Source organism: Artemia sp. Qi Xiang Cuo, chromosome 4, assembly GCF_049724085.1.
Source record: "Artemia sp. Qi Xiang Cuo chromosome 4, ASM4972408v1, whole genome shotgun sequence".
NCBI classification, from domain to species: Eukaryota; Metazoa; Arthropoda; class Branchiopoda; order Anostraca; family Artemiidae; genus Artemia; species Artemia sp. Qi Xiang Cuo.
Window position 1 is genome coordinate 73168780 of NC_142797.1, and position 23927 is coordinate 73192706.

The 23927-nt window shown below is 35.4% G+C and overlaps 1 protein-coding gene across 1 annotated transcript in view; it reads right to left on the reverse strand.

Annotated features, from left to right (window-relative positions):
* The window catches only part of LOC148953419 (carbonic anhydrase 2-like), an 89415-nt gene that overhangs the window by 18111 nt on the left and 47377 nt on the right, over positions 1 to 23927 (reverse strand). Inside the window, exons 5-6 of the mRNA XM_089087660.1 lie at positions 20515 to 20620; positions 7983 to 8213 (exon numbers count right to left, since the gene is read on the reverse strand). Coding sequence (XP_088943786.1) covers positions 7983 to 8213; positions 20515 to 20620 — 337 coding nt within the window. The remainder of the gene's footprint in view (positions 1 to 7982; positions 8214 to 20514; positions 20621 to 23927) is intronic.

Here is a 23927-nt window from a genome sequence, read left to right on the forward strand (position 1 = left end):
TCTAAATAACAAATGCTATATATAAACAATGGGCAAAGTTCATAACTTGCAGCCCTTCCCCTGGGGACTGTGGGGGATTAAGTCATCCTTAAAGAGACATTTGTTTTGGTTCTCGACTATGCTGAACAAAATTGCTGTCTCAAAATCTTTATCTGGTACCTTTGGGGAAAGAATGAGCCTAAGAGGGGGCCTATTTACCCTCTAATTTCTTTGGTCACTAAAAAAGGGCACTAGAACTTTTAATTTCCGTTCGAATGAGCTCTCTTGCAATATTTTATGACCACTGGGTTGATACGATCACCCCTAGGGAAATAAAACAAAAACAAACAAATAAACACCCATCCATGACCTTTCTTCTGTGAATAAATGCAAAATTCCACATTTTTTCAGATAGCAGCTTGAAACCTCTATAGTAAGGTTCTCTGAAATGCTGAATATAATGGTTTGATTTTCATTAAGATTCTATTAGTTTTAGGGGAATTTTCTCCTTTTTCGAAACTAAGGTCAATATTTTCAGGTATGTAACTTTTCAGTTATTGTAACTTTTGGTAGTTTAGACAAAACTTGATGGAATTTAAATATGTGAATTCAGCATAAAAATCCAATTCTTTTGATGTATCTACAGGTATCAAAATTCCGTTTTTTAGAGTTTTGGTTACAATTGAGCCGGGTCACTACTTACTTACAGTTCGTTACCAACGAACTGTTTGACTCTACCATATCGTGTTGGTTAGGCCTGGGTCTGACTTGAAAAAAGATCAGAAATTAAATAAAAAAAGAGCTTTACAACTGAAAGCACGGAACAGATTTGAAAGCTATTTGAACAGATAATTCTTTATACGAATGGGGCTGTCTCTTCCTGAGCTCCTTACTCTTAACTGTGAAGTTTGAATTTTTTTTTACTTTTTTTGTTTCCAGAAAGTTTGCAATTGGAAAGATAACATTTTTCAAAGCACTAAAAATACTCATGTTTAATGAGCAAGGTCTTGAAAAGGGAGCAGTTACCCTTATATAGAGAGTAATTTTTTACAGTGTTATACAGAGTAACATATTTGTTTTAAGTTTTAAGCTTGATCCTTATTTTAGTTGAAAATCCCTTTCTATGTGTTTAATTACATTCCATTAAACTGTAAAGTTTTATGAATGAAGTACTTTTGGTAACGCAAAAAAAACGATCAATATTCAGTGATCTCTGTTTGGATTTTGATGGGTAATCAAACAGTTAGTAGTAATGAACTGTAAGTACAGAATGAAACTCTAAAAAACTGAATTTTGATACCAATTGATATATCAAAAGAATTGGCTTATTATGCTGATTCAAAATATATAAGCGTTATTAAGTTTAGGTTTACCCATCAAAAGAGCCTGAATCATAGGGTTTAGGGTTCTAAACCCTATGATTTCTAAGAGCCAGAATATAATTTGTACTTTACTGAAAAAAATTCAAATGAATTCACTGAAAAAAAATGTGCATTATCAGTTTAATACACATATGCTGATATTTATTCCTTAATATCATAATTAATTTGTGATTTCTTAAAGGTATAAAAGTGAAAACATATAAAAGAATTTTTTTCAGTACAGTACAAATTATATTCTGGCTCTTGGAAACTGTAGTCGCCACACTCAGGCTACACCTGAGAGCACAAGGATAAGAAAAACGGCCTCCCAAGCTCAATTTGAGTAGTCCGGCTACATCTGAGATGTAACAGAAGTATGCTCTCGATATCTCTAACCGGTTTAGCTGCCTCCAAGCTCTGGACGACCCTGAAGTGGCCTGGAAGTCTTTCAAAGATAATATACTCGATTCTGCTGGCAGTACCATTGGCCGCAGCAAACACAAGAATAAACCCTGGAAATCCCAGGAGACTCTGTCTGTAATCGAGCTGCGCCGGAAGGCCCGCTTAGCAAAGAATATGCCAGAGTGCAGACGACTCAATGGCCTGCGCAATAGCCTACTGCACAGTGATAGGAAGACCTTTGTTGACAAGAAAGCCACCGATCTTGAAGATGCTTCAAGAAAAGGAGAAACCTGCTCCCTGTACACCTCTGCGAGCTGACGGAAGGGAAGACTTCCACCGTGAGCCGTGTTTTGTCTGCTGACAGAAGCATGCCAGATGACGATGCAGGCCAACTCTCTGCCTTGAGCAGTTACTTCTCAACTCTTCTGAATGCCAAGGCAGTTGCTCATCCCGACCCTGATTTAATTCAAGCAGCAATGACCACACCCGAGGCTACTTCCGACCTCGTATTGCAACCGTTTACCACCATTGAGATTCAAAATGCTGTAGAACGGTTAAATAATAATCTAGCCCCCGGCGTTTGTGGTATTTCTGCAGAAGTCCTCAAGTACGGGGGTGCAGCGATGATTCTGTGGCTCCAGCCAATCTTCTCAGTTGTATGGACAACGGAAAGCATACCGAATGACTGGCGTGCTGGCATCATATTACCGCTCTGGAAACGTAAGGGCAGCCGTCAAATCTACTCCAACTATCGTGGGATCACGCTTCTCTCCGTTCCTGGTAAACTCTTCGCCATGTCACTCCTGGACAGGTGTTCCACCTTTTTGCGCAGAAAGAGAAGAGTCCAGCAAGCCGGATTCATGCCCGGCAGGTCGACGACGGAGCAAATGTTTACTATGCACGAGTTGATAGAGAAGACGCGAGAGTTCCACCAAAAAGTTTACATCACATTCGTGGACTTTAAGGCTGCCTTCGATTCTGTTGATCGCCGTTCATTTTGGCTAATACTAAGAACTACGGGTCTACCCAAGAAATATTGCCCACTCTTTGAAAAGCTGTATGAGGATACGGAAAGCTGCATGCAAGTCAATGGAAGACGCAGTCCCAAACTCGCGGTGAAGACTGGCGTCCGGCAAGGTTGCGCCACCGCTCCTTAGCTTTTCAACTGCGTCATAGACCAAGTTATGACCAGCACGACGAATCGCCTTCACTTTGGTCTTCTGTTCAGAGACCAGCTACTCGTTAATGCTGACTTCGCCGACGACATAGTGCTAGTTGCGAGCACCGTCGAAAACATCACCAAAGCTCTCCAGGTTCTCTCAGAAGAAGCCTCGAAAGTTGGACTGAAGATCAGCTGGCAGAAAACCAAAGTTATGGTCCTTGAGCCCCCCACGTCCTGTTCTACTGTAAAGGAAGTCAACATTGGAAGCAACCAAGTAGATGTGGTTGAAGACTTCACTTACCTGGGATCTATTCTGTCGAAGGATGGCTTGATCACAAAAGAGCTTACATCTCGAATTGCCAAAGCTTCAGCACTTGTTGGGAGGCTTAGCAGCATCTGGCGAAAGCCAAACATAATCAGCTTTACCAAAATGCGCATTTACAATGCGTCAGTCAGCACTGTCCTGCTGTATGGAGCGGAGACGTGGCCAGCTGCAAAATCTATCCTCAGTGCCGTCGATGTCGCTCAGACGAAACATCTCCGAAGAATCGAAAGACTTCACTGGACTGACTCCGTTAGCAACCAGACTCTCCTGTCACGTACGGCTCAAACTCCTTTCTCGACGCAGCTCACTCAGCGCACTGTTCGGTGGTACAGACACGTCCTTCGCATGCCACGCGACGCCCCAGCACGGGTCGCATTTGGCTTTGACTCCACCCTTCACGGATGGAAGTGACCCAGAAGACGCCCACCCACTAGGTGGAAAGACAAAGCCAATAAATTCCTCACCCAAGCCCATATACAAGTGAAAGAAGCTGCGATCCTGACAAGCCATAGATCAACCTGGAGGCGCCTATTCTCATCGTTCTCTACGCCGAACCCTCGGCAGGAGCCCAAAGTCAAGTAAGTCAAGTTTTGGAAATCATAAGGCTTAGAACCCTACTCATATTAATTTCTGCTCATTTAAGTTTGACTAATTTTAATTTCTGTTTGTTTTGGATTTCATTTATTTATTAATACTGATTTGTGGTAGGTTTATGCTTGGTAGATGATTTGAATCTATTTTTGTTCAATTTTGTTTTAGTGGAGTTCTTTACTTTTTTTGAAAAACTTATTTTGTGCAAAAAGTTTTTTTGATTAATTTCTGTTCGTTTTATATTGACATAGTCTTTTTTAGGGAGAAAGACTGAGCCTCTTCTGAAGTTAAACAGCCATCCCTTCAATAAAAACTTTAATACCCCCTGGGCATAACTTACAACCCTTACACCTAGTCTCTGGGGTTTGTTTTAACCCCAAAAGCTTTGTTATATGATATTTAGACTATTTTGAATAGAATGGCTATCTCAAAATTTCTATTAGACGCATTTTTTTTTTTTTTTTTTTTTTTTTTTTTTTTTTTTAGAGTAGAATATTTTTATTTATAACACGTACATAAATAAATGTCACAAAACAGCGCACATGCCTGGTGGCACACATTTCGGGACAACATGACGTGTGTTTAGGGGGGAGAGGGTAGCTGCCCTCTGATCACTTTGACTCTTAAAAAGAGCACTAGAGTGTCTGGTTACCAATCCAATGAGCCCCCTTCAAAGTATATATAACTACAATTTTTACAAAGACCCTATATGTACCCAGGGCAAAACTTAAAACCCTTGCCCTGAGGGCTGGGGGATTTGTTATACTCAAAGACATAATTTCCAGACCTTTTTGATAGGCTTAACAAAATGACTATATCGAAATTAGGACTGCAACTGTTCGAGGAAATGATAAGCGTGGAGGGAGACACGCCTTGGTTGTCATCCGCAAAGACGTAATTTTGAGAACTTTCAACTACTTTTTACAAAATGAATATCTCAAAATTTCGATTGGATATGTTTGGGTAAATGGTGGGCGTGAGAGAGGGGTTAGTTATTCTTCAATCACCTTCGACTATTAAAAAGGGCTCCAGCCTTCTCAATTTTCAATTGAATGAGCCCTTTTTGAAGTTTCTACGATAACTCCTTCTATGAAAACTTCATATTCCCCCAGGGCATAACTTAAAACCCTTGCCCTGAGGGTTGTGGGAGTGTTGTCATCCTCAAAGACCTAATGTCCAGAACTGTCAACTACATTGAAAAAATGGCTATATCAAAATTTAGATTGTATGATTTTGGGGAAGTGGTGGGCATGAGAGGGGGGTTAGTTGCCCTCCAATTACTTTCGACTATTAAAAATCCATGTCAATTTCCAATCGAATAAGCCCTTTTTGAAATTTCTACGACAACGCTTTCATTAAAAACCTTATAGGCCCCCAGGGCATAACTTACAACCCTTGCCCTGAGGGCTGTGGGGGGGAGGGGGTGTCATCCTTAAAGACCTTATTTCCAAAACTTTCAACTATATTGAACAAAATGGCTATCTCAAAATTTGATTGGATGTGTTTGGGGGACAGGTGGGCGTCAGAGGGGGGTAAGTTGCCCTCCAATCACTTTCGACTATTAAAAAGAGCACTAGAACTCTCGATCTCCAATCGAATGAGCCCCCTTTGAAGCACTTTGGATTTTCAATCGAATGAGCCCTTTTTGAAGTTTCTACGAAAAAACTTTCAGTAAAAACCTTATATGTCCCCAGAGCATAACTTATAACCCTTGCCCTTAATACTGTGGAGGGGGGGCGGGGAGTTTTCTGCTCAAATATATAATTTCCGAAACTTTCAACTAAATTTAACAAAATAGTTATATCAAAATTTTCATTTGATTTGTTTGGGCAATTGTTCGGCGTGGAAGGGGTGTTAGTTGCCTTCCAATCACTTTCCCCTATTGAAATGGCACTAATCATTTCAATTTCCAATCGAATGAGCCCATTTTGAAGTTTCTGTGACAACGCTTTCTATCAAAACCTTATATGCCCCCAAGTCATAACTTATAATCCTTGCCCTGAGGGGTTTGGGGGGGGGAGTTATCATCCTCAAAGAACTAATTTTCAGAACTTTCAAAAACGTTGAACAAAATGGCTATCTCAAAGTTTTATTCGATGTGTTTGGGGAAAAGGTGGGCGTGAGAGGGGGGTTAGTTTCCCTCCAGTCACTTTCGACTATTAAAAAGGGCACTAGCCCTTTGAATTTCCAATCAAATGAGCCTTTTTTGAAGTTTCTACGACAAAACTTTCTATAAAAATATTATATTCCCCCAGGGCCTAATTTACAATCCCTACCCTGAGGGTTGTGGGGGAGTGTCCTCCTCAAAAACATAATTTCTATATGGAAATCAACTATGCTGAACAAAATGGCTATCTCAAAATTTTGTTTGGATGTGTTTAGGGAAATGGTGGGCGTAGAAGGGATGTTAGTTGCCTTTCAATTACTTTCAACTATTAAAAAAGGCACAAGCTACTCTAATTTCCAATCGAATGAGCCCTTTTCGAAGTTTCTACGACAACTCTTTCGATACGAAGTGCCCTGGTCTAAAGAAAAAAAAATAATAATACATTGTGCCAACATCGTATTTTACTTAGGCAGCGCTATTGCGCTGCCTATGATCTGTTTAGTTTGGACAAGCTCGGCAAGTTTAGTTTAGCCCAAGTTAAGCTAGGACTGGCGAAGCGGGTAATTCATCCAACTAAAATCGTATTAGGAGCTTTTAAAGAAATTTCTGCTTTTTGGGCAGCCTTATTGGTATTCTAGATAACAAGAGTAACTTGAGCCGAGTAAAGGTGTTGGGACTGTTTTATTAAAGATTCAAAATTCTCCTGTACTAGTATTCACTTGAATTTTACCTTTATTCTACTTTTTTGTTGTACTTAGGACGAACATCAGATATACGGTGGAAATATTTAATGTTTACTTCTACAATTCAAGGTTTAAAAATATCCTTATGGCAGTCTCCACTTTACTGTTTGTATGATATGAAGGCAGTTTGTTCTTCATTGATATAACATCACCTAACATAGTTCTTCGGAAGTTTCAACTTATTACCCTTAGCCGTTCCAAATATATTGCAAGTACGGCATGTTGATAACGTGGATGCACTTTGTGTCTTTTGATTTAGTCCTATCTTTCCCCCCCCCCGTCATATTTACAAGAACCTATTTAATGAATCCTCTTAGCCTAGTTTGACAGCAAGGATCAAACATGTCCTCCTTTTCCATTATAAAATTTATGTATAAGAAATGTGCTTTGAGGGTCGTGTCATCCTAGTCTGGATGATTATTGAACCTTTCAATTATTTTGAAGAAAATTGCTAATTAATTTTGACCGGATGCTCTTGTAGTTGAGGGGATTATTAAGAACATTTGTTACAAGAGGAAGAGTTTGCTGTCCTCCAATCACTATTGACTCTTAAACCGACACCAGAACTTCTAATTTCCAATTGAATAAGCCACCTTCAAATTGTAAATGATCACCTCTCTCATACCAAAGGGCATGGTAAAAAAAAAAAAAAAATATATATATATATATCCCATTGAAGCTGTATCGCTCTTTACTTAGACACAACTTATGTGCTACCTTTAAAACCTAAACAAGCCCAAAATTGTCGTGGCGGATACGAAGGACATTTTGTATCTGTATGATTAGAATTCATTAAAGAATTATGTTTGAAAGGGCAAGGTAATAGTGAGAAAAGAACTTTGTCATTTAAGGAACGTAAGTCAGGGTAATGGTGGGGCTGGTTTCCCCTTTATAACTAAACACTACAATGAAAAATTATTGTCTCATTGCGCTCAAATAGTTTCTATTTCGAATCACTTTTAGTTTAGCTTCATCCAATTCCCCCTTTTGCAGACATTAGGCTACCCTATGCTGGATATATCTAAAATTTACTGATTTTAATATTTGCTTTTCATATAATATTTTCTTTTCAAATGTTTTATTGTTATATTATATTGTAGATTTGATAGATTCTTATGCAAATTATAGAAATGTTTTAGTTTTTTGGTTTACTAAACTGTTTTGCTGCTTCTTTGGTGGATGGTTGTTGATTTCCTTGGGCATGAAAAACATCATATAAAGTATTTTCTTGACTGGACTAGGAAAATTTTTTCTGGCTCATCAGCTAATGGGAAGGATTCAAATAGCAATGAGACAGTACTATAAGACATACCTGTTCTTTAGATGCTGTAATTGGGTTGGCAAATACATTCCAGACAACTACTTCGTTACAGCTAGGAGTAGTTAATGATCCGCGGTACCTGTAGTATTTTCCAAGGTCCTTGGGCAGAAGATCGTTTACCCGAAAACCAGAATTATCCCGAAAAGTGTTTGTCTCAGCAACTCGAACTTCTGAGAGCATATCAACAATAGGATTAAGATAAGGATTATCGCTTTTTGTTTCCTAGAAAAAGATTTATTTACAAGTTGAAATTTGCCCATTGTACAGCTAAAAAGTAATGCCTTACACTTAGCACTATTCCTATTCTGTCGAAGTATTTCAGCTTAAACATTAAATTAAGAATCAATAGGGCAAACAGAAATTAGTTACAAAAACTTCAGTTTTTCCTCAAATGTTTTAAAATAGTATTAGAAATTAGAAAATTTAGTTTGATCTTGTTTCACTCTGGAATTAATTTAAATTTTCCTGAAAAGTAAAATGTGGGTTTTTATTAATAAGAAACAATTCTTGGTCAACATAATTTTACCGACACCAGATTGCATGATGTAATGTTTAATTATCCTTTTTATTTTGTCATTTTATTTGTATTTTATTAATATTATTAGATTAAAATCAGTTTGTTTGTAATTAAATAAAAAGGCAAGGTTTTGAATCAAAACGCTTTTGATAAAGTACCTTTCGTAAATAACAGTCATGGGAGTAATAAATGAAGCTCTAAAAGTATTCTTTTAATATTAAGAGTTGTTATCCTAGGTTGATTTAAATAAATAGAAGAAAGAAAAATCAAACATCTCTAAAAAGAGGTTTCGCCTTGATGTAAAATAGACCATAAGATTAAGAATGTTTAAGAAGGAAAAAAATAGCCTTTGTGTTTCGGCGATTGACATTTCTAGGTCTTTTGACTCGGCTTTTCGCCCAAAAGCACTTTTGTCTCTCCCTAGACACTGCAGGAAGTCCATTTTATTTTTATCTCCATTGGAGAGGTAACAGAAATACTCAATGTAGGTACGATCGTGAGGTTCTTACATTAATTCTGTCTGTATACTTTGTGATTTTAAGAAAGCATTTGGTCTAAATCTTGCAATACCCAAAAATGCTAGTAGAATGGTTACTCAAAAGAAATTACATTGTCGACACAAGTCACTTGTGTTAAACCAACTAGATAGTTCTTTCAGCTAATAATCTAGTTGCAGTCCTAAGTGCCTTAGCTTTGGACTGCTCTGGATTTTATGATCCTCCAAAGTTGATTTCCTTGTCTTTAGGCAAAGATTCCTTTCAGGGTTACCATTGAAGGTGATCCAGCTACAATTTCAACTCCTATCTCAACCAGACATTTAGTCCTTTGTCTGGAATATCAATCCGAACAAAGGTAGCTTATAATTAAATATTGGGACGAAAACACTACGAAGATCCTAGAAATCTCTCACCAGGGTTAAGGGCTTAATTAATGCATAAAGGAGAACAGAACAGAGGAGGTTCGAAAACCGATCCGTGAAACTGGAGACAAATTTCAATGTTGCTTTTATTTTAGACTATATGTAAAGCTTGGGAAAAGACAATTGTATGATTACCTATATATAAATAGATTTATTGCTAAAACACAGTTTGGATTCAGGCAAGAACATTTTGCAATACACTTGGTTCACTATCTCTCAGATTTTATCACCGTTGCACTTGAACATAGTGAGTTAGTGCTCTCGGTTTCACATATTTTAGTAAGGCTTTTGGTTATTATGCTTGAGATTGTAGTGAGTAGGCCACGTTGTTTCGCAGTAAAGTGTTCAGAATATATCTTTGAATTGATTTGAGTTATATCTTACTGGGAAGACGTTTAAAATGAATATTGATGGTACCGTTTCAAGATATTGTAGTATGAAGGGGGAGTTCCACAATGTTCAGTGCTTGAGCTCCTACTCTGACTGATCTATGTTAGATACCATGCATTTTTATACCCCTGGGGCATTAATTCTGACATTACTGATGATAATATTTTTACAGTAACGTTGTTGTGTGTAAATCTTTTGATTGAAAAGACCAACAAAGATACGGATGATTTGGTAGATCTTACGAGGGTAGGTTTATATATGCTAATATGTCTAAGACAAATTTTATGAATTCTAGTACAGTTCCTTACCTTTCATGAATAAAATTTGTCTGAATGGTGTATTCTCACAAGTTTTAAGCGTTAAATTTTATCTTTATTCTAATTTGAGTTGGGAACTACGCTGTGGTGCTGTAGCAGTAAAAGTGGCAAAATGTTAGTGTTTTCTAAAAGTGGTAAGGAATGAGCTTCCACGAAGAATTCTAATTGTCCTGTACCATTCTCTTATTGGTCCGTATTTTCCTTATGGATTTTTGCTGTGGACTATTTCTTTTTTTTCAAGTTTTGAAAGGGTCTAGAATTTACAAATAAAGTTGTTCATTTTTCACGGGATTAAGTAAGATTTGAAAACAGGATTTCTTGTTTTTTATAAAATAAAATTTGTCTATGTAGTGAATTCTTAAATCAAGTTTTTAGTGTTAAATGTTTTGAATTTTATGTTGATTCTAATTTTAGTTGGGAAGCCCGGATTTTCCCCCCGGAACATCTCCACATGCAAAATTTAGTTGGCATAGAGAATACAAGACGACTAAAAAGAATTTAGTACAGTAATTCTGTCAAATCCCCAAGTGTAAAATGTCCCCCAGAAAATTACAACCACCTCCCAGAAATTTCCCTCCCCTAAGAAGATTCTCCCTATGGAACTGCACCTCGAGCACAAAGTACCCCTTCCCCCCAAAAAAGGCCTGTATAATTTCCAATAACAAATACTACACGTAACTAATGGGCAAATTTCATAATTTACACGCCTCTCACCAGGGAGACTGTGGGAAGTCATTTTACCCCTAAAGACATAGTTATTCGATGTTTCAACTGAATTGAAGAAAACCAAAATCTCAAAATTTTTATCACATAACTTTGGGAAAAAATTTGCGTGGAGGGGGCCAGTTACCCACCAATCTTTTGGTCACTTAAAATAGGCACTAGAACTTTTGATTTCCGTTCAACTGCAACCTCTCCCGATCTTCTAAGACCATTATTTAAATAAGATCATCATTGAAAAAAAAAGAAAAAAAAAGTAAACACGCATCCGTGATCCGTTTTATAGCAAAATTCCACGTTTTTGTATATAGAAATCTTGAAACTTCTGAGGTAGGGTTTTTTTTGTAGGCTACGCAGAATATGATGGTGTGACTTTCATTAGGATTCATTGAATTTTAGGGATGTTTCTTCCTATTTATAAAATCAGGCAAATTTTCTCAGGATCGTTACTTTTGATGGGTCACATTAAACTTGACGAGTGTTATATATTTGGAATCGGCAAGAAAAGTTGATTCTTTTGACGTATCTATTGCTATAAAAATTCTGTTTTTTAGGGTTTCGGTCACTATTGAGCCAAGTCGCTCCTTACTTACAGTTCGTTACCACGAACTGTTTGTTATGAAACTAGAAATTCTTCGGTGATAGTGGTTTAGGCTCAAAGATCTCAACGAGGATCTTTGCTCCCGTGATTTACGGGACCAGATTTATGAGATTTTCTCATAGAGGGTGTAAGATTAGCCCGGTACTATTAGCAAGTTCAATAGTAGCTTGTTCAAGAATAACCAGTTGAAGAGTAGCTTGTTCAAGAATAACCAGTTCAAGAATAATGCTCATATTCGTACTTTTAAGGCTTTGAGGCTTCAGAAGAAAGATCACGGATGTAGGTTTATAATATTTTTTTTGTTCTCTTTTCCCAGGGATGATCGTATCTAACCGTCCAATCAATGATCCTAGCAGGTCGGGAGAGGGCTAATTCGAACTGAAATTAAAAATTCTGCTCTCCTTTTAGATGACCAAATAGATTGGACGGCAACTAACCCCACTCCAACACACCTTTTTTCCTCAAAGACATCTGATCAAAATTCGAGACAACCGTTGGTTTTTTCCCTAGTTGAAAGCTCCAATAACTACACCCTTTGGAAAGAACTAGTCCCTACAGCCTTGGAAGAAAGGTCTGCAAGTTGTGCAATTTCCTGATTGTTTATATTTAGTATTTGTTATTGGGAAATGTATGGAAAATTTCTAGAAGGATACTTTTTGCGCAGGGGGAAGGTGAATTTTCCACGAGGAGCATTTTCAATGGGAGGAAAATTTTTAGGGGTATTTTTCCAGGGGAAATTTATACGTGGAAGGGGAATTTCTGGCTTGATTTGAAAAACTTTAAGAAATTAAATAAAAAAAAATTCAACTGAAATTCATGAGCAATATTAGAACTTAAAACGCACAGAAATTATTCCGTATGAATGGAGAAATGCCTCTTCTTCATCCTTCACTCTTTATGCTAAATTTTAACTTATTGTCACCTTTCTGCAAGATTAAATAAAAAAAAACAAGTTTGATTTAATTGAAAGTATGGAACGACATTAAAATTAAAACGAACAGAAATTATTCCGTATATGAAAGGGGCTGTCCCCTCCTCATCTTTTTGCTCTTTACGCTAAAGTTTTGTTATTGTTTTAAAAAGTAAAGTTAGGATAAATAGTCAAATTTTAGCGTAAATAGCGTGGCGTTAAGGAGGGAACAGCCTCTTTCATATACTGAATAATTTCTGTTCGTTTTAAGTTTCATTGTCGTTCCGTACTTTCAGTTAAAAAAACTTTTTTTTATCTAATTTCTGAACGTTTTTCAGCTAATTCGGGTTCGAATTTGGCTCACCGTACAAGATAAATTAAAAGAAAATTTGTATATTAATTTTGGCAGATTTATTCTGTATACAAAGCGTTGCCCCCTCCTCGGTACCTTGCTCTGTACGGTAAAGGTGTTAGTACTTTTAAAAAAGCTTCATATTCTAATTAAATTGCCCCCGTGTTTCAGTAGCAGTTCTTAAAAAAAATGGGAAAAACAGTCAAACTTAAGCGTAAACAGCAAGGTATTGAAGAGAAGGCAACCTTTCATATATAGAATAATTTCTGTTATTTTAGTTTTAGTGTTTCTCCTTACTTTCAGTTAAATAATTTGTTGTTGTTTTTTTTGTATATTTTATTTCTGATCATTTTACAAATAGTGCTGGTAAATTGGGCTCACCTCTATTAAATAACAGTCCCCCTTGACAGAAAACTCCTCCTTGGAAATTTCATCCAACGCAAAGCTCACTCCACCCCTGTCAAAGCCCCTGCATACAGTTTTATCCTCGCTGAAAATCCCTTCTCCTCATAAAATTGCTTGCGAACGATTCAGCCTGAAAAATTCTCTTTACTATTCTTTCATTTGAATAAGAATTTCATCTATAATTGCTTTCTTGATAACTCTAGAAATGCCCCCTTCCATTAAAATGCCAAAATCAAAACACGCGGAAAATTACCCCCGAATAATTCCCCAGTACACCTCCACATGTGAAATTTGGCGAAGAGAATGTAACACAATTAAAAGGAATTCCTTAGAGTAATTATGTCAAATCCCCCCCCCCCGTGTAACATTTCACCTGGAAAACTCATCCTCTCCCGGAAATGTCCTTCCCCAAAGAAGATTCTCCCTATAGAATTCACTCCAAGCACACACACCCCCCCCCCCAAATATGTCTGTATACTTCCCAATAACAAATACTATACAAAAACAATGGGCAGATTTCATAATTTATAGGCTTATCCCCACGGACTGTGGGGGGTCATTTTGCGCCTAAAGAATTAGTTACTTGGTCTTTCAACTATACTGAACAAAATGGCTACCTTGAAGTTTCGATCAGATAACTTAGGTGAAAACATTGGCGTGGAAGGGGGGCCAGTTACACACCGATGTTTTTGGTCACTTAAAAAGGGCAATAGAGCTTTTAATTTTCGTTCAAATGGACCCTCTCCTAGTCTTCTAAGACCATTATTTCAATACGATTACCCCAGGAAAAAAAGACAAACGCTTCCTTGGTCTGTCTTCTGGCAAAAATAGCAAAATTCAACATTTTCTATATAGGACCTTGAAACTTCTACAGTAGGTTTCGCTGGTACACTGAATATGACGGTGTGATTTTCATTAAGATTTCTTGAATTATAGGGGGTGTTTCCCCACTATTTCAAAAATCAGGCAAATTTTCTCAGGCTCATAACTTTTGATAGTTAGAACTAAACTTGATAAATTTTATATATTTGGAATCATGTTAAGGTAATTCTTTTGATGTATCTACTTATATTGAAATTTTGTTTTTTAGAGTTTCGGTTACTGCTGGGTCCAGTCGCTCTTTACTTACAGTTTGTAACCACGAACTGTTTGAAAGAACCCTAAATTACAAGGGCCATTAAATTTGGAGAAAAAGATTTTTTTTAATGAGTTTTATGACTTTAGCGTAAAGAGCAAGGGTTGGGGAAGGCGCAGCCCTCCTTAATTAAAGAGTAGTTTCAGTTTATTTTAAGTTTTAATGTTGCTCCTTACTTTCATTTGAAAAAAACTTTCCTTTTTACGTAATAAGGCAAGGAGTTATGTTTTGTTTCACTTCAATGTCAGCACTATGAGTATGGGGCTGAGGTGGGTGACAACCTTCCATATTTACAATACCCAAGTTTGATTAGTATGCCTAATTTAAAAGCATTTTTATGGAAGAGGGTGGGGCTATTTTATTGAAGACATCTGTTTTTTGTAAAGCTTGAAATTTAAATAACATCTAGAAATTAAAATGGATGAAGGACTGGAGGGAAAATGGACACTCTTGATATACAAGCAGTAGAGGCCTTTGCTATACTAACGGCACATCAATAATGGTGAGAGAAAATTGGACATTCTCCAGAACACCAAGAGAAGGTATATGACCTACTTTAGAGAGAGAGGCGTTAGAATTCAACTGACGGGTTACAGATTACTGAAAGATTGGGTCCTCAGGCATTGGTCACATGATTCTTGCATGGATATGTCACATAACACACCGTGCACGTAGAAGGAGAATAATTTTTTCAATTTCCAAAGAGAGAAAGGCTTGAAGTATTAATTGCTTATCAACTAAGGGTAAATCTGAAGAGATGGAGACTCCGTTAAGAGATACATATTGTTTTTATTTTGGAGGGATGTCTTGAGAATAATTATCTAAATTTCCGAAGAGAAAGGGTTTAAATTTTAATCGCTTACAGAAACATCTTTAGAAATCAAGTAGTGATGGGGCTACAAATCCAAAATGACAAGGATATCAAAAAGAATAATTATTCAAATTTCGGAAGAGAGAAAGGCATGAAATATTAATTGCTTATTAACTTAGGCTAAATCTGACGGAATGATGACTCCATTAAGAAATACATAAAGTTTTTGCTTTGGAGGAATGTCTTGAGAATAATTATTTCAATTTCTGAATTTATTTAACGCCAGAATTTTAAATGTATAAGTGCGGTCACTATAATACACAAGTACCAAGTGAGGAGTTCAGTTAATATAAATATTGCGCAGTATTGGGGTAAGCAAAAAGTCGAAATTAATAAAGTAATATCTATTCTAAGTGATGATATGAAAGCTCTTGACAATCCATATCCCAACCGTCAAAGACACCAACCACTAAGGACCCCAACTATCAAGGACCCCAGCCATCAAGGACCCCAGCCTCCAAGGTATCCCAATCTCCAAGGGCCTCCTTCTCCCAACTTTTAGATTCTCCCCAAACCCCGTTTTGTTACTACTTTTTTGAATTTTTTTTTTACTTTTTTTAACTTTTATTTTATTTTTTCTATTTATTTTTTAACATGAGAGTTTTTCAATTTTTTCGATATGTCTTATAATGATATGAAATATGCTTTAAAAAAATCACTACTAATATTTTGAAATAAAAAAATGAGAATGGTATAGATATGTTAGTCGTGATTTTTACTATTAGAAAAATAATGATTATAGTAGCACTTTCCTTTTTTTACTTGGAATTTTTTGGACTTCGATTAATTTTTTTTCGTAGTGTTGTTTTGTGATTTATCATGTCAGTGTTACCCCTGTTGATGTTTCAAAGTACATTTTGGAATTTTCTGGTTTGAAACGTATGACTTGGGATATTTTCTTGTAGTGTTATGTCGTGATTTATCTTGTCATGTTACCTCTGTTGTTGTTTAAAAGTGTACTTTGAATTTTTTTTGTCATTTGAAACGTGTGACTTGGATTATTTTGGGTAGTGTAGTTTCGTGGTTTATCCTGTCAATGTAACAGTCTGTTGACATTTCAAAGTACATTTTGGAATTTTTTCGTTTGAAACGTATGAATTAGGATATCTTTTTCTACTGTTGTGTCGAGAATTATCTTGTCAGTGTTGCCTCTGTTGATGTTTCAAAGTACATTTTAGAATTAGTGTCATTTGTAACATATGACTTGGGATATTTTTGTACTGTTCTTTCGTGATTTATCTTGTCAGTGTTAGATTCTGTTGGTGTTTCAAAGTGCATTTTGGAATTATTTCTTGTTTGAAACGTGTGACTTAAGATAGTTTTTGTAGTGTTGTGTCATGATTTATCTTGTCAGTGTTACATTCTTTTGATGTTTCGAAGGTCGTTTTGAATTTTTTTTCGTTTGAAACGTATGACTTAAGATATTTTTTTTTAGTGTTGTGGTGTTATTTATCTTGTCAGTGTCACATTCTGTTGATGTTTCAAAATGTTTTTCAGGATTTGTTTTCGTTTGAAACATATGACTTAGAATATTTTTGTAAACGTGTCATTATTTATATTGCTAGTTTTACGTTCTGTTAATGTTTCAAGGTGCATTTTGGAATTTGTTTCGTTTAAATGTATGACTTGGGATATTTTTGTAGTTTTGTTTCATGATTCATCAGTTCACTGTTACATTCTGTTAATTTTTCAAAGTGCATTTAGAAATTTTTTCATTTGAAATGTATGACTTGAGATATTTTTATAGTGTTATGTCGTGATTTATCTTGTCAGTGTTACATTCTGTTAATGCTTTTTGTTTTGTCGTTTGAAACATATGACTTAGGATATTTTTGTAGTGTTGTTTCGTCACTTATCTTTTCAGTGTTACCTCTGTTGATATTTGAAAGTGCATTTTGGAATTTTTTTTTGTTTGAAACGTTTCACTTAAGATCTTTTGGTAGTGTTATGTCATAGAATATCTTGTCAGTGTTGCATTCTGAAGATATTTCAAAGTGCATTTTGGAATTCTTTTTTCATTTGAAACGTATGACTTGGGATACTTTTTCTAGTGTTGTTTCATGATTTATCTTGCCAATATTACATTCTGTTGATGTTTCAAAATTCATTTTTGAATTGTTTTCGTTCGAAACGTATGATTTTGGATATTTTTGTAGTGTTGTGTCATGATTTGTCTTGTCAATGCTACATTCTGTTGATTTTTCAAAGTTCAGTTTAGAATTTCTTTCGTTTCAAATGTATGACTTAAGATATGTTTTTGTAGTGTTGTGTCATGATTTATCTTGTCAGTGTTACCTCTATTCATGTTTCAAAGTTTATTTTGGAATTTTCTCGTTTGAAACGTATGATTTGTAATATTTTTCTAGTGTTGTGTCATTGTTTACCTCTGTCCATGTTTCAAAGTTCCTTTTTGAATTTTTTCGGTTTCAACATATGACTTGAACTATTTGTGTAATATTGTGTCATGGTTTATCTTGTCAGTATACATTCTGTTAATGTTTCAAAGGGCATTTTGGAATTTTTCCGTTTCTTTTAGAGATGGCAACACTTTTTAACTACCACTTCTGCTGTCATCTTTTGTATCTATAGTTATAGATGGCAGCACGCCCAGTCAGACACACGGGCAAAGTGAGACAGACATGCAAAAAGTTAGGTTCGTTTAGATTCACTTAGCCTGGCTCGCCATGATAAGTGAATATCCTAAGTCATACGTTTCAAACGAACAAATTCCAAAAGGCACTTTTAAATATCAACAGAAGTATTATTGACAAGATAAACCTCAGCACATCACTACAAAAAAAAATAAATTAAGTCATACGTTTCAAACGAAACAAATTTTAATATTAATTTTGAAACATCGATACAGGTAACACTGACAAGATATATCACGATACAACATTAAAAAATATCCCAACTCATACGTTTCAAACGAAAAATTCCAAAATACACGGTGAAACATCAACAGAGGTAACACTGACAAGATAAATCACAACCCAACATTAAAAAAATATCCCAACTCATACGTTTCAAACGAAAAAATTACAAAATGTACTTCAAAACATCGACAGAGCTAACAGTGACAAAATAAATAACGACATATCACTTTAAAAATACCCCATGTCATACGTTTCAAATGACAAAAATTCCAAAATGCACTTTGACACATTAACAGATTATAACACTGGCATCATAAATCATGAAACAACATAACAAAACATTCAAAGTCGTACGTTTCAAATGAAAAAATCCAAAATGCACTTTGAAAAATCAACAGAGGTAACACTGACAAGATAAATCATGACTCAAGACTAAAACATATCCAAAGTTATACGTTTCAAACGAAAAATATCCAAAATGAACTTTGAAACATGAATAGAGGTAACACTGACAAGATAAATTACGACACAACACTACAAAAAAATTTCTTATGTCATACGGTTCAAACGAAACAAATTCTAAAATTAACTTTGAAAGATCTAAAGAACGTAAAGAGACAAGATAAATCACGAAACAACATTAGAAAAATATCCAAAGTCATACGTTTCAAACGAAAAAAATTCCAAAAAAACACTTTAAAACATGACAGAATGTAACACTGACAAGATAAATCACGAAACAACACTACAAAGATAACGCAAGTCGTGTATTTCAAACGAAAAAAATTCCAAAATGCACTTTGAAACATCAACAGATTGTAACATTGACAAAATAAATAATGATACAACACTATAAAAAATATTCTGAAGTCATACCTTTCAAACGAAAAAAGTTCTAAATTGCGCTTCCAAACATCAACAGAGGTAAGACTGAAAAAATAAATCACAACACAACACTACAAAAATATACCAAGTAATATGTTTCAAACGAAAAAGATCCATAATGAACTTTGAAAAATTAACAGAATGTGACACTGACAAGATAAATCACGATATAACACTAGAAAAAATATTCCAAGTCTTACGTTTCAAAGGAAAAAATTTCAAATGAACTTGGAAACGTCAACAGAGGTAACACTGACATAATAAATCACGATACAACACTACAAAAAAAAAAATAAAGTTGAAAAAATTTTCAAGTCCAAAAATTCCAAGTAAAAAAAAAGAAAAGTGCTACTATAAATATTATTTTTCTAATAGTAAAAACCACGACTAACATATATATATCATTCTCATTTTTTACTTTGAAAATATTAATATTTAATTTTTTAAGTATATTTTACGTCATTTTAAGACATAAGAAAAAATTAAAAAACTTCGATTTCAAAGAAATATAAAAAATAAAAAAAAGTTAAAAAATTTAAAAAATTAAACTTCAAAAAGAGCAAGACAAAATTAGGAGAGGGGCCAAAAAGTTGTTAGAAGGGGCCCTTGGAGGTTGGAGGGCCTTGGAAGTTGGGGTCCTTGGTGGATGGGGTTCTTGATAGTTGGGGTCCTTAATGACTGGGGTCCTTGGTGGTTGGGATATGGATGTTCAAGGGCTGTCGTATCATCACTTAGAATATATATTACTTTATTGATTTCGAATTTATGCATACCCCAATGTTACCCAATATTTTATATTATCTGCACTCCTCATTTGGTGCTTGTTCATTATAGCGATCACCCTTATATATTTAAAATTCCCGCGTTAAATGTATTCGGAAATTGAAATATTTATTCTCAAGACATCCCTCCAAAACAAAATCAATATGTATCTCTTAATGGAGTCACCATTCTCTCAGATTTAACCCTACTTGATAAGCAATTAATGTTTCAAGCCTTTCTTTCTTCAGAATTTTGAATAATTTTTCTTTGTTATATCCTTGTCATTTTGGATTTGTAACCCCATCACTACTTGATTTCTGAGGATTGTTCAGTAAGCGATTAAAATTTAAACCCTTTCTCTTCGACAATTTAAATAATTGTTCTCAAGACATCCCTCCTAAACAAAAACAATATGTATCTCTTAATGAAGTTACCATTTCCACAGATTTACCCCTAGTTGATAAGAAATTAATAGTTCAAGCCTTTCTCTCTTCTAAAATCAAAAAAATCATTCTCATTATATGTGCACGCAATAGCTATGTGATATTTCCATGCAAGAATTATGTGACCCATTCCTGAAGACTCGATCTGTCAATAATCTGTAATCTATCAATTGAATTATAACGCTTCTCTCTCTAAATTAGGTCAAATACCTTCTCTTGGTGTTCTGGAGGGTGTCCAATTGTCTCCCAAATAAGGTGTACCATTAGTATAGCAAAGACCTCTACTACTTATATCTTCATGATCCTCACGGAACATATAAATGATAGATAAATATTGCTTTCCTACTACCAATAATATTAATTTTACTAAAGTTTAACACATGAAGGATTATTGCACGTGTATACGGGACTACAACGTACCGTGACAAAAACACCAAGAACAAATAGCCCGTCATATTTCTGTAAGGCGTCAGAAAAGCTTCCATATTTTGCGTTCCAATGCACCAAATGTAACTCTGCTGGGAATCTGTGGACCAAAAAAGTTGTTCAAACTCGATAAAAAAAAGACAAAAAAAAACGAAGGGACGATACGGAGAGGAATTTTGTAAGTTTTGATACAAATAACAATTCTCGGTCTAATTTGAGACATTTCTTGTAAATATTAAATAAAAATAGTTTTTTCTACTGAACGTAAGAAGCAACATTAAAACTTAAAAAGAAAGGAAATTATTCCGTATATTAGCGTGTTCCCCCCTCAATGCCCCTCCCTTCACGCTAAATATTTTTAAGAACTTCTAAAAAAAACGTTCAGATTGTAATTACATTATCCTTGTGATTTAGGAATCGTTCTTACACAATTGAGACGAAAGACCAAACTTCATTGTAAAGGGCAGGATATGTGAGGAGAGGTAGCCCCCTGACATACTGAATAGTTTTTGTGCTTTTTAAGTTTTACTGTTGCTGCTCACTTTCAGTAGAAAAAAATGTATTTTTTTTAGTTTCTAATTGTTTTTAAATAGCCCCGGGAAATTAACCCCTCCCCGTGGAAAATCCACCATGAGAGAATTTCTCCATAGAAAGTTCCTCCTACGTAAAATAGAAAACTCCAACAATAGAGAGTTTCTCCCGTAGAAAATTAACCATGGTGAATTTCTGCTCGAGATAATACCCCTACAGAGAATTTTTGCTGTGGGAAATCCCTCCCCCTCCCTTCACGTCAGAGTCCCACAGAAAAAAATTCCACTACATATTTCCCTGTAAAATTACCCCAGAGCATTTCCACACGTAAAATGAGGTTGCCAACAAGAAAGTATGAGAAATAAAATGAATTTCTTGTACGAATCCTCGCAAACTCCAACCCCCCCCCCATACCCTTGTAAACTTTTCCTGGAAAGTTCACCCTCGGAAACGTCCATCCAAATTGGAAATTCTCCCCATAGAAAATTTATCCCCAGAAAATCTCCCCTGAAAATGTCGGTATGCTTCCCTATAACCAAAATAATATATGTTAACAATAAGCAAGTTTCATAACTTGTGGCTTTTCCTTCGGGGATTCCGGGGGAGGGGGGTCATTTCATCTCCAAGGACAAAGTTATTGCACCTTTCAATTGTACTGAATTAAATGGCTTTCTTTAAATTTTGATCAGACTTTGGGAAGAAAAGGGCACGGGAAATGGGCTAGTTACCCTCTGGTTTTTGGTCACTTAAACAAGGCACTAGATTTTTTAAGTAACGTTCAAATGAGCCGTCTTGCAACATTCTAAGACCTTTCCTTTGATAAGATCACCCCTGGAAAAAAGACTAAAAGAAAAAACAAACAAACTAACAATTGAACACTTGACTAATGTCGAGTCTTCACTTCTTTGTTCGATTATTTTCGAATTTTTCAATTTTTCTTTCAAAACTTTCATGATTTTATATTTTTTAATGTAGTATCGTGTTTCCCGAACTTTTATTCGAAATATTTCATCATTTTCAATTTTTTCATGAAAATGAAAAATTTGAGCTTTTCGTCAAGTAATTTTTAGTTTTTAGGTTTTTGGTACAGTAATTTCGTCTTTTTAAATTTTCGGTTCAGATTGCATCGTCTTTTTTAATTCTTGTCGAAGTAATCTAGGGCTTGTGCAATTTTCGTTCATCCCTCAAAAGATTTCCTCGAAGTTTGAACTTGATTCTTTAAGCCTTTCCTGAAATATTACTGACAACTTTTTTCCGAGAGCCTACTGTTCGTTCATAGTGCTAGTTTAAACGTTTAAATAAAAAACCCATACAAATAAAAATTAAGGAAAAAAGAATTTTAAACTGCATGAGAAATAGGTGAAAGTAATTTTTTTTTCTGGCAAGGAAACATATTATAAAACTCCAGAAAACCAGAAGAATTCTAAGTCGGAGATGAAGTCTAAAAAAAGAGTTAAAACGAGAGAGAAAAAATCGACAGTGGAAGGGGTTTACATGTGCTTGGGGAGAAGTAATTATAATTGACTGAAAAATGTAAAATAATCTTTCTTTTAAGAGGGGGAAGGGTTCCACTCCAAAAAATTTAAAGTGCTTAAAATTATGTAATTCAGGGTGGCAGACAGTGCCGCAAGACTTTTCCACGTAAAAGATATTTTCTCCAGCATCCGTGTAATTTTGCGATTTCATGTGCAATTTGAAAAACCATGATAGGTAATAATAGATGATGAAAAACTTTGGGCATCATTTTTTTTTTTTTTTTTTTTTTTTTTTTTTTTTTTTTTAAGGGTGATCGTATCGAACCAATGGTCCTTGAAAATTGGGGGGCGCCACGTTCTAAGCGATGTTAAAAGCTTTTGCTTCTTTTTTAAGTAGCCAGAAAGACCATGCCTCTATAGAGTGGCACTTCCTACCATTTTATGACCCAAACAACAATTATGCCCGAATCAGGGCCAGTTGCAATCGCTTGAAAATTCAGAGATAACCAATAGATTTAAAAATCTTTTAAAAGCTATATATTAGACTTCCAGATTCAGAAGCAGTAGTGCCGCGTGGCGGCATATTCACTCAAAAAGAGTCACGTGGTTCATTTAAAATAAACGGTAGCTAAAAAATATTTATTTTAAAGTTTCATTTAACCAGGGTCACTAATTTTATGTTTGACAAAATTACGCACATGATGCATAATTGCGCAACAGCTATTATGGAGGAGGTGGGTTTATCTTTTTTTAGGGGGGGGGGGTGGATTCCTTAAAAAATAAAGATTTTTATGCCTACTTGTTTTAGCTCTCCATGTGACTTTAGATAAATATATGAAAAAGTCTTTGAGGGGGATGTAAATTATTTTCTAGTCTCACTTTGTTTGATTTAAGTCTGAAATTAGGTGCTGTGGGATGATAAATCACTTCTTTTTGTAGAAAATGCTTTGTCTTGTAACAGAAAATACTACATTAAGATGCTTTCCAGCACAAAATGTTTCGGGGTATCTTGGCATCTGGGGCAATCTGGGGCATCTTGAGTGTAGGCACGGAACTTCCCAGGAGGAGGGAGGAAAGTGTTACTGGGACCTTTTTTCAACGACGTTTAAATAGAAATGGTGTTTTTTGTGTTTATTTCTGTTTCACTAAACAGTTCGTGCAACAAACTGTAAGAAGGGAGCGACTCGTGTGAATAGGCCTCGTGGCCACAACTCTAACGAAAGGAGTTTTGATATCAAAATGTATTTTAAAAGAATTCTCTTTTTATGCCTATTCAAAGTATAAAAAAATTTACTAAGTTTAAAGTTAACAAAAAATTTCAAGAGCCTGAGAAAATTGTCCCATTTAAGCATAGAGGGGAAATCCCTCCAAGGGGACAAGTGGCCTTGATGAGAACCAAAC